Raw genomic sequence first — 11,473 nt, 5'->3', positions numbered from 1 at the left:
GGCGCCGCGGGGAGCTGAAGGAGGAGGAGCCGCACAGCTGTCCCGAGTGTCGCGGAGACGCGCTGGACTGACCTATTGACCGCTCCATGCAATCTTAATTGGGGGCTCCGGCGCGCAGGGGACCAGCCAAAGGGACTCGGAGAGCAGGCTCCAGGACTTTACGCCGACGCTCTAGCCCGGCTGGAGCACAACCATTTATCATGGAGCCCGTGACCAAGTGGAGCCCCAAACAAGTGGTGGACTGGACTAGAGGTGAGCAGGCCGGAGGAGGGGGCAGCGGGGGGAATGGGGAACCGTGCTCAGCTCCGCCCAAGGTCTGGATACTGGAAAGCTTAGCGCGTTGACTGCGCAAACTTCTTCCGCGTGGCCTGTGCGCCCCCACTCTTTCGCCAGCTCCGAGCTGTTCTTCTCCGGGCACAGACTGGGGCAAGGCGAAGGAGTCCCGTCTTGAAAACGGAGACAAGGGGCCCCATTTTTCTGGAACATGAGGGGTGGGGATGCTGGAGGATGGCGCCTTCCTCACCCGGTCCGGGTGCGGTGCCCAGCACCCCAGCGTCCCGTCCCTGAGCGCAGAGGCACAAGGCGCCTTTGTGCGGGTGGCTCCTGCCGGACCTCGTAAATGCCGGCTGCCCGGAGCAGTGCTCGGGCATGACGGGGCGGTTGGACAGGTAAAGATGCCAGCGGCCCGCTGCAGAGAGCCTTTCTGTTTTTGTTGGAGATGGCGAGAGGGCAGCCCAAGAGCTAACGTTGTGGCGCTTGCGCGGGTGAGAACGCTTGAGCTCGGAGTCCCCGGACTCTGAGACTTTTGCTTGGGGAAAGTGTCAGTAACCCCTGGCGAGAGTAACAGTTCTAACCCACATTTAAGACTTGGGAAGAGAGCTTGAACTGATTTGAGCCACTGTTTTTTGAAATATTTTGGGAACGAGGGAGAGCAGGATGGGTGGTAATAGCCGGGGTAGAAACTTGTACTCTTAGCTGCCTCGCTTACTTTTGAGCATCTCCCCAGAATCTGAGGCCCTCAAACTTCTTTGTACTCTTCTTCTGAAGAGAACAAAGTCCATTTTCGTGGGTTCCCCCTCCCTCGAATTCAACATTGTTCTGTGTCAAGTTACTGTTGTTTTCTTTCTTCTATCTGCTCTTCTAGGTGAGGAATGGTGTCCTTTCTCAATTATAATAACTAGAATTGTGTAGCGCTTTACGGTTTGCTAAGCCTGCTCTCTGTTAATGCATTTTATCATCACAGTGAGCCTGTGAGGTAGGTAACGCTGGTAAGATCCGGCCATTTAACCATCGCCTGTCCCATGGCCATGGCCCAGTGAACATGTATCATCCTCATATCATCTCCGTGGATCACATTGGATGGGGTGTTCTGTGTGGCACAGGGGTGGGGTGTGTCCGAGGGCATGTCTGATTCCTGAGCTCTCCTGACTAGAGATGGGTCTGAGGTCTACTTTCACAGACTCTCATATAAAATCAAGATAAAACAAAACAAAACAAAACATATAAAGGAGTGATTAGGTTTGACTGGGTAAAGAGCAGCCAGTGTTGTTAGTAGGAGGTATAAAACCTTATTTGAAAGCTGTAAGTACCCTGCTGAAATTAAGGAGCTCTGGGAGCGTAGTGGTTAAGAGTTGGGCTGCTAACCTCAAGGTCAGCAGTTGGAAACTACCAGCCATTCTGTGGGAGAAAGATGAGGCTTTCTGCTCCCATAAAGATTTATAGCCTTGGAAACCCTATATAGGATGGCTGTGAGTCAGAACCGATTCCATGGCGCACCACTACCACCAAATACTCTGCTAAGCAATGGGCTGTGTACCCCCATCCAGATCCTACTAAATCCCCTGTCCAGCAGCTTGATTGTCCCTGAGACTGAGACTGAGTGACCATAGAGGCAGCTTAGGAAACTGATAAGCTTTCAGCTGTTTTTAACCTCTAGAGTGGTCTTATTAATAGTTTTTTTTAATAATATATTTGACAATTCAAACCCACGAGCTCTTCCTTGGAACCCCTATACAGGGTCACTGTAAGTCAGAACTGACTTGACGGCAAATAACAGCAACATGTTGAAATAATATTTTTGAATATTTGGATATAATGAGTTTAAATATATTCCTAAAATTAACTTCACCAGTTTATTTTTACATTTTCAATTGTGGTGGCTATAAAATTTAAGGAAATCTTGGTATGGTGCTTTTGGATTAGCACTGGACTGCTGACCACAAGGTCAGCAGTTCAAACCCACCAGCAACTCCTTGGAAATTCTATGCGGGGTTACTATGAGTCAGAACCAACTCAACATGATTTAGCAACAACAACAGAACATTTAAAATTACACCCGACACAATCATTGCCTTTGAGTTTATTCCAACTCATAGTGACCCTGTTGTTGTTGCTAAGGGCTGATGAGTTGGTTCTGACTTATAATGAACCTGTATAGGGTTTCTGAGGTGCGATCAGTGGGTTTGAACTGCTGACCTTGTGGATTAGCAGTCCAGTGCTACTCCAAGATTCCATAGAATCCTTAATGTTGTGGGCTGTCCAGTCAGATCTGCCTCATAGTGACCCTGTATACAGTTTCTAAGGAGCAGCTGGTGGGTTTAAACTGTCATTCTTTTGTTTAGCTTACACTGTCGCACCAGGACTCTGCAGGACCCTATGGTTGTTGTTGTTCAGTACCGTTGAGTTGGTTCCGGCCCACAGCGACCCTGTAGGATAGAGTAACATTGCCCCCAGAGGGTTTCCAAGGCTGTAAATTTTTATGGAAACAGACGGCCACATCTTTCTCCTTCAGAGCGGCTGGTAGGTTTGAACTACTGACTTTTCTGATGGCAGTTAAGGAATTAACTTGTCTGATGGATAGTAGAGTAGAACCACAAAACAAACCCACCCTACTGCCGTGGAGTGAATTCCAGCTCCTGGTGACCCTATGGGATAGAATGCAATGGTTCTAGAGGATTGTAAATCTCGATGGGAGCAGACAGCTTCATCTATCTCCCTTAGCATGGCTTGGCGGTTTGAACCACCTGCTTTTTGGTTAGCAGCTGGATGCTTAACCCATGGTGACACCAAGTAGAGACGGTTAAATCTTACCACTTTGACTTCCTAAAGCCACTGTAAGTCTTCTTGATAATGCACCAGCAGAAAATGGTAACCTGCCTGCACACATCAAGATTATGGAGTGAGATTTCATACCCTTAATGTTTGTGTGTGGGTTTTTTTTTTTTTTTTTTCACCCTTCTTGGGGTTTGAAGAGGAGAAGTGTAAATTCACATCCTGTTACACTTGTTTAGCATCTGAAAGGAAGGACACAGTAAAGTGTGTTTTTGGCATCCAATTCCCTTGCCCTGGTGGTTTTAGGTGAGATGGCTTTCATCAAGAAAGTTTTTCCTAATGACCTGACAGAGCAGTTAGGGGTGGCTCACTACCTCAGTGGCCGAAGCATGGACACTGATTAGGTTACATACCTGTGGCTGACAGTCGGGAACTTCATACCACATGCTTCTGTGTGCCCTTTTGGACTCTGAAATACAGCTTCCTAGAATGTCCTGGCTGCTTTCTGTGTTTGAATCTAAAATGAGGAAATGTGTGGCCAACTGACAGACTCAGAGGCTCTATTTCTCCACAATAGCACAACGAAGTGCATTATGTGAATATTTCTTAGTAATGATGTTAAAGTACTGACTTTTTAACAAACTCTCGGTTTATGAAAACTTTGTTTGCTCATCTGGTTATTTTTAGTTGTCTCTGCTACTCTTGCTACCCAGCCCCTGTTTTATAAATACTCCCTACTGATAAGCACCACTTCACAGAGAGTTTGCTACCCTTGGTGTTGTGTGAGTATGGGTATGGCTTCTGGGCAGGAAGCATTAGCTTTGAAACATTATAAACTTGGTAGGAATCTACAGCTTACTTTAATGCCAACATTATTAGATACTTGCATTAGGACCCAAGTTCACTCTTAAAGAGCAAGTGAATGCTTCTGGCTTTTATTATCAGTTTTCGTTGCCAGTTTTAGCATCGTAGGCGTAGATGCTCAGTAAATGTTAGCAATGTGTCTGACACAGGTCTAAGCATCACATCGGACAGTACAAGTTCGTGTCATGTGCACAGCTGCCTTTTGAAGTTGAGGAAAGGGATGCACAGGAAGGTTAAGTACCTTGATCAATTTCACACAGCTGGGAAGTTGCAGAGCAGGGTTTGGCCCCAGGCGGTTCCACTCCATCTTTCTAGGCCCCTCCTAGAACACACTCAGATTTGAGTTATCAGTGTACGTTCATAGGAGAGAGTTTTTCAGTATGTACACCTTTTTATGTCAGCCAGGTTTCTGGAAAGTTATTTGTAAATCACATGAATTCATCGTTCCTGACACCTTGCCAGTGGAATCATTCCATAAGGGCTTTGGCAAAGCAAATGAATGGTTTATTACAACGGATATCAGGTAAGAGTAGGTTCTGCTGCACCCAAAGAAAACCCCAGCGGACAGTGTACTTAACTCAACGGCAGTTTGAGTTTTCTCTCATAGGAGAAGTCAGCAGTTCAGGACTGTGGGGTTCTTTGGTGCCTTCAGGACCCGGCTCCTGCTGCTGTCTGTTCAGCCATTCTTAGTGCATGGTGTTCTTTTTTGTACTAAGACCTCAGTGTGTCCGTACAAAGTGACAGTTCCACTTTCTGTGTCCAGGCAGAAGAAGGGACTCCCACACAAAGGGATGAGCAGTGGCAGATCTTCCTGAAGCTCTATCTAGTGACATCGCTCATGTCTTAGTTGCAGAACAGTCATGTGACTGCCCCAGGTTGTAAGGGATGCTAGACGTTTTTTTTTTTTTTTAAGTTGTGTATGTTATGGCCCTGAACAAAACTGGTGTTTGTCCACTACGTAAGGAGGGAAGAAGAGGAGAAATTAGTCAGCAACCTTATCGTCTGCCATACCGCATTCTGTTTGCACTAGTTCTCATAGCTGAGCCCCTCTCAGTTGGACACGCGTCACTGTTTCTCACTTAAATCCAGCTCGTGGGTCAGCTGTGTTTTAGAAACGGTGTTTAATCTTCATTCCTGTTAACGTGTTCTTAGGTCAAAACCCTAATTTGAGATCATGGTCTCTATGCTACATTTAAATATTGTTGTTTTTATTGTTAAGTGCCATAGACTCAGAGTGACCTTGTATAGGGTTTCCAAGGAGCAGCTGGTGGGTTTGAACCTCCGACCTTGTGGTTAGCAGTACAATGCTTATCTTACAGCATCACACCAGGACTCCATGACTTGTTTAATTGTCTAATGCAGCTACTGTTCAGTTGTGTTTTGCTTTCAGACTGGAAGGAGGCTCTAGAACAGGAAGGAAGGAACAGGTTTGTTCCAGCAGCCCCATGCTGCATCTCGTAATGAATTGATCTGGGGTCGGCAGGTTCTGGATAAGTGAATGGTTGAATGACCATAAGATACACTTTTAGTTCTCTCTGGTCAGGTTCTGAAACTGCTGGTAGAGGGAATGTCCCTATCACCAACCGAGAGAAAAAAGGGCCTTCTTGCCCCAGGTCCGGCCCTGTGGAAGTCAGAGTTTTCATAGTCATTTGCCTTGGGCTCTAGTCTTCCTCTGTAACGTCTTCGAGTCTGTTGTTTGGTTCTACTGCTAGAATTGTCCTGTTAATTCTGGAGGTTTGGTACATTGTAGCCTACCATGATGGTAGCACCCCCTTAGCTCTGTCAAGCTCTTCCTGCAACCTTCTCTGTGGCGGTCACTCCCTTGGCATTCCGGTTCCAGTTTATAATTTTTCTTTTAGCCTCTCTCTCTCTACCTGTAGGTCATAGGTCAGATATCTTTTCATTAGTCCACCCCATCACTGGTACCATTCTGTCTCCTGAACTCCAACCACAGGGTTTTCTTCATCATAAAAATAGCAGAACATTTACTAAAGCCATTTACCTTGTTTTAAGTTCTTAAGCTAGACTACCCATTTCATCTTTAATAAAAAACCCTGTGAGGTGTCTGACTATTACTAACCCATATTAAAGATGAAGAAACTGACGCAGAGATAAACTATTTGCCTGGGGTCACAGATTTATGGTGGAGGTGCCCTTAGCTGCTCGCTGATACTCGCTTGAATCCTCCATTGGCTCACACCCGGCACTGTGGCTTGCTGGTTGAGCACGTGGCTCTGCAGTCTGACCTGGGGTTTGCATTCCAGTCCATTCCCGGCTGTGTGATCTTCTCCTGAGCTTTCAGTAAATGACTCCTCCTTGTTTTATTGCTTCCTCTCTGGTTTTAGCCTATAGCCCCAGGACATGAATTATTTTCTCGGTGCAGTCAGGCCTTTATGGATGTTGAACCCTACCATCCAGGTGCCTCGGTCTGTGCTCAGGAACTCCCTTGCTGTTTCCCAGTCACTCAGAGGATCCCAGGCAGAACTTGCCAATGATTAGGAAGGTCCTTGATGATGGTGGTTGGGTGCTGTCTTAGTTTTCTGTTGTTGTCATTAAGTGCCATCGAGTTGGTTCCGATCCATGGTGACCTTGTATTGGGTTACCAAGGAGCAACTGGAGAGCTTGAACTGCTGACCTTGTTGTTCAAATGGACTTTGTAGTCCAGCACATTAACCCACAGCTCCACACCAGGACTCCTAGCGCTGCTCTAACAGAAATACCACAAGAGATGGCTTTAACAAACAGATATTTATTCTGTCTCAGTTAAGGGGGTTAGAAATTCAGAGTGCCTACTCCAGCAAAAGGCTTTCTCTCTTTGTCGGCTCTGAGGAAAGGTCCTTGTTTCCTTTCAGCATCCGTAGGCCCAGCAGTCCTTGGAGATCTCCGTGTGTCTTGCCATCAACCTTCCCCTGGATCTAGGAGCTTCACAGCGCAGGGTTCCCACTTCCAGGGACGCACACTCTTAACAACTGGCTGTTCTTTCTTGGTGGTACTGCTATCCTCCTCTGCTCACGTCTCTCTCCTTCTATTTGTGATAAGATGAAAGGAGTTGCAGGCCATACCCCATTGGATCAGGGTGATGACGACATTAAGGTACTTTAGCTCACCCTTAATCCTCCTCTTGGGTTTTCACATCAGATCACATCATGGGGGAGCATCATATGACTGCCACGTTATGTCATTATGTAACTGCCAAACTGGCACATAAATTGAGGGAGACATAATTCAATCCATGGCAGGTGTACTGTTGAGTTCGTTCTGACTCTCATTGACCCCACGTGACCGAACAGAGCTGCGGTCACTAGGTCTTGTTCCCGCAGAGCCATTGAGAGGGTTGGAATCCTTAACCTTTTGGTTAGCAGCTGAGTGCTTAATCATTGCTCTACTAGGGACACCTTAGGTTCTTGGATGGCTGAGTGATGAATGTTTCTTGTCAATATCGTAAACCTTCTCTGGGTAAATAAGCTCAAGACCTGTTTTCTCCATTGTTTTCTTATGGTAACTGGACTTCAGTGAGGATGGCGCTGGGATTGGATCTTGCTCTAGACTGTTGACCCCAGTTAGTCCCCTGGTCCATGGCCTCACCTGGGAGATTGCTAGAGCTGCCGGGTCTCGTGTCTACCCCAGAGCTGCTGGATCAGAATCTGCATGCTAACAAGGTCCCCGAGTGACCGGTGTGCCTACTTTATTTTGAGGGAGCTTTATTCTAGCACACAGTTGTACATGTTTGCAAATATTTTTGGTAGGTCCCGCAACTGCCATATTGGGCTGCGGGGACCCACCAGGTGGTCTGTGTATTTTATTTAAGTTCTAGGATGATGGCACTGAATTTGAGGAAGCTTGACTTAGCCATTAATTAAAGCAAAAGCAACAGTCTTAGGGGTGTGTGCTTATATTTATAAACACCACCTAGGAACAGCAGTAGGTATTTCCTAGCAAACCAAATGTGAAGATTCTCCTGAGATTCCTTACGGATCCCTTGGGACTTGAAGAGTACTCTCAACTATCACACTTTCTGTTTTGTTTTAAAGACATGTAGGAAGAAGGAGGCTGTGGGTGGTCAGTGACCCTGCGGTTGGAGCTTGTCCTCCGCTGGCCTTTGGAGGAAGTGATGGACTGTTGGTCAGTCATACTGTCTTCTAGTCTGTGACTATAGAGGGCTTACCACATTTCTCTGATTTTGGGCGGAGATTTGTTGTTGATGAGAAATGGCACCAAAGGACATTTTAGGGAATAAATAACCAAGGCAAGTCTCAAAATCTGAAAGTAGGGGTTTTGGGAAGGCCAGTGCCCCCCAGCCTTGTGTCACATGGAGGTTACGAGGTGACATTTTCATACCTGACCTTATCTGTATGGGTCCCCCCCCCCCGTATTTTTTCTGTATCTGTCTACCTCACGGGAGTTGTGGTGTGGCTCTGTGGGTTAATGCACCAGACTGTAAAGCCGTTTGAGCTGCAAGATTGGTGGTTCAAGCTCACCTTGGAAACCCTATACAGGGATGCTATGGGTCGGAACTGACTCTAAGGCACTTCACAACAATACAACATCTACAGAAGGGCAGTAGTCTCAGGTTTCTCTAGTATCTTCTGACAGTAAGCCTGGTCTTTTTCATAATTTTGAGTCTTGTTCCATGTTTTCTTCCACTGTATCTGAGCCCTAGGACAGTTGGCAGTGGTAACCAGACACCATCCTGTTCTGGTCTCAGGATCGTGGAGATGGATGTTCACATGTTTCATTAGTCTACCAGAGTAGTGGATTCCAAGTATCTTCTATTTTCACCACTCTGCTTTCCTTCATAAAAGAAGAGACCCAATTAGCTGCCTCTTAGATGGTCGCTTATGACTGTATAAGATGCCGGTAACTACTCACAAAAGTTGGATGTAGATCACTGTCTTTGTGGACTATGTTATCCCAATTGATCATGGTGTGTAGGACCCCTTTTCATAGAGAGCAAGGGCGGGCCTCTCTGGTGCCTCACTGTGCCCCGTGTTGCTGCCTCTGGGATGCTAATATTCTCACCAGAGTTCCTGTCCCTTCTTACCCTCACATCATGCTCTCTCTGGAGTCTTCATCACTGGTGAGGTCATTATCCAGGTTTTTAGTGAACAAGACACACTTTACTGCCAGGAGTTCTTCAGAGCCCATTCACATATGTTCCCAGTGATTCTTCCCAAGACCATCTATGAGATTCACAGAGGAGGAGACAGGAACCATGGAAGTCAAACGAGTGTCCAAGGTCAAAGAGACAGAAACCGGGAGCAAACTCCAGGCCCGGCTCCTTTCAGGTGTGTGTGCCTAACCATGGTTCCCCTTCTCGCCTTCTAGTTTTCTCCTAATCAACAAGTGTGATAGGGGGCAACTTCAAGGAGCTTTTGATCTTGTGTTTTCTGGATTTATATTCAAGGAATGTGATCTTAGTTCCTAGAACTTGACCAGTTTCAAGTTGGGGAACTTATTGTCTGTTGGAGATTGTGTAGTTTCAGGAGACTCAGCTTTGGAATGAATCATTTCTCTTTTTGACTCTCACCCTAGTTTTTTTGTTGTTGATGTTTTCTTTGTATTTTGGGCATCACATTATTGTTCTTGGCATGCTACAGTGAACTCAGAGTATGAGTATTCTTGAATACTAAATTGTGCTTATGAGAAACTTGTACATAGATCAAGAAGCAGTGTTCGAAAAGAACCAGGGGACACTGAAGGGTTGTATTCTTTCACCATTCTTATTCAGTCTTTATGCTGAGTAAATAATCTGGATTACATGAAGAAGAACATGGCTCAGGACTGGAGGGAGACTCTTTTAACACCTGCAGATGATTCAACCTTGCTTGCTGAAAATGAAGAGGACTTAAAATACTAGCTGATGAAGATCACAGCCTGCAGTATGGGTTACCCCTCAATGTAAACAAAAATCCTCACCACTAGGCCAATAAATAGCATTATGATCCATGGAGAAAAGATTGAAGTTGTCAAAGACTTCATTTACTTGGATCAATCATCAGCACTCATTAAGCAGCAGGCAAGAATTCAAACTATGTTGCATTAAGCAAATCTGCTGCACAAGTATTCAAGAGCAAAGGTATCAGTTTGAGAACTAAAGTGGGCCTGACCCACCCAAGACATGGTATTTTCAGTAGCCTCATATGCATGTGATAGTTGGATAGTGAATAAGGAAGACTGTAGAAGAATTGATGCGTTTGAATTATGGGATGGGAGAAAAATGTTAAAATACCATGGACTGATAGAAGAACAAATCTGTGTTGGAAAAAGTACAACCAGAATGCTCCTTGGAAACCAGGATGGCGAGACTTCATCTTTTATGCTTTGGATGTATTATCAGGAGGGACAAGTCCCTGGAGAAGGACATCATGCTGGGAAAAGTGGAAGTCAGCGAAAAAGAGGAAGCTCCTCAATGAGATGGATTGGTACAATGGCAGCAGCAATGGGTCCCAGCTTAACAACAGTTGTGCAGCTGGCTTAAGACCAGGCAGTGTTTCGTTCTGTTGTGCATAAAGGTCCTTCTGAGTCGGAACCTAACAACAGTAACAATACCATTTCTTTCCTGCCTGTGAGTTCTCCCAGCTGGTTCATTTCACCTACTTTGACAAAGCAGGTTAAGCAGCTGTAGGGAATGGTGGTACCTAGTCTTTGGAATCACAGGACTAGCTCTGAAATCTTGGGTAAAGAACTTAAGCTTCTTCAAGCCCGCTGTATGTTCTCATCTGTAAAATAGGATGGGTTGTTGTTGTTGTTAAGTACCGTGGAGTCGATTCCAACTAATAGCAACCCTGCACAGGGAGCAGAAACCTTAGATTCCAACTAATAGCAACCCTTTATGGGAGCAGAAAGTCTCATCTTTCTCCCGTGGAACTGCTGGTAGTTTTGAACTTCTGACCTTGAGGTTGGCAGCCTGACTCGTAACCACTATGCTACCAGAGCTCCTTGTAAAATAGGATGGGTATGGGGCAGAAAATAACCAGCTCACAAAGTTTAGGGTTAGAAGAGGAAATCTCAGGAACGTTCTTTGCCTAATGCGTAGCATAGAATTGTCTGTGCAGTTACTAAACCTCTTGCTCTGGTGTCAATTCTGGCTTCTCGTAACCCTGTAGGACACACTTGAACTGCTCCATGGGGTTTCCAAGTCTGTAATTTTTCCAGTCAGCTCTTTTCTCGAGAAGCTGCTTTTGGGCTCGAACCGCTGACCTTTTGGTTAACCCCTATGCCACTAGGATTCCTCACATACTAGTCATGACTCATTCATGATACATTCAAGTGACATACATGATGCATTCACAATCATCGGGCTGTTTTGTTTAAATATATAATGTTGTGACCAGTAGTTATTAAAGCATAGCACATCTATTACTTTGTTGTCTCTAAATGCCGTCAAGTTGGTTCCATCCTATAGCGACCCTGTATAGGGTTTTCAAGGAGTGCTTGGTGAGCTTGAACCACCAAGCTTGAAGTTCTAATGACTTTGCAGTCCAGCACATTGGCCCAAAGAGCCACACCTGTCACATACTTACTAATAATGGATGACATATCCATCCTTCCTTATGTG

At 45.7% G+C, this 11,473-nt stretch overlaps 1 protein-coding gene across 1 annotated transcript in view; it reads left to right on the top strand.

Annotated features, from left to right (window-relative positions):
* The first annotated feature begins 200 nt into the window (after nucleotides 1–200).
* The window catches only part of CNKSR3 (CNKSR family member 3), a 119,360-nt gene continuing 108,087 nt past the window's right edge, over nucleotides 201–11,473 (top strand). Inside the window, exon 1 of the mRNA XM_006868445.1 lies at nucleotides 201–252. Within this exon, the coding sequence (XP_006868507.1) occupies nucleotides 201–252 (52 nt within the window). The remainder of the gene's footprint in view (nucleotides 253–11,473) is intronic.

The sequence above is a fragment of the Chrysochloris asiatica genome, unplaced genomic scaffold, assembly GCF_000296735.1.
Source record: "Chrysochloris asiatica unplaced genomic scaffold, ChrAsi1.0 scaffold00117, whole genome shotgun sequence".
NCBI classification, from domain to species: domain Eukaryota; kingdom Metazoa; phylum Chordata; class Mammalia; order Afrosoricida; family Chrysochloridae; genus Chrysochloris; species Chrysochloris asiatica.
This window is presented reverse-complemented; position numbering and strand designations above follow the sequence as displayed.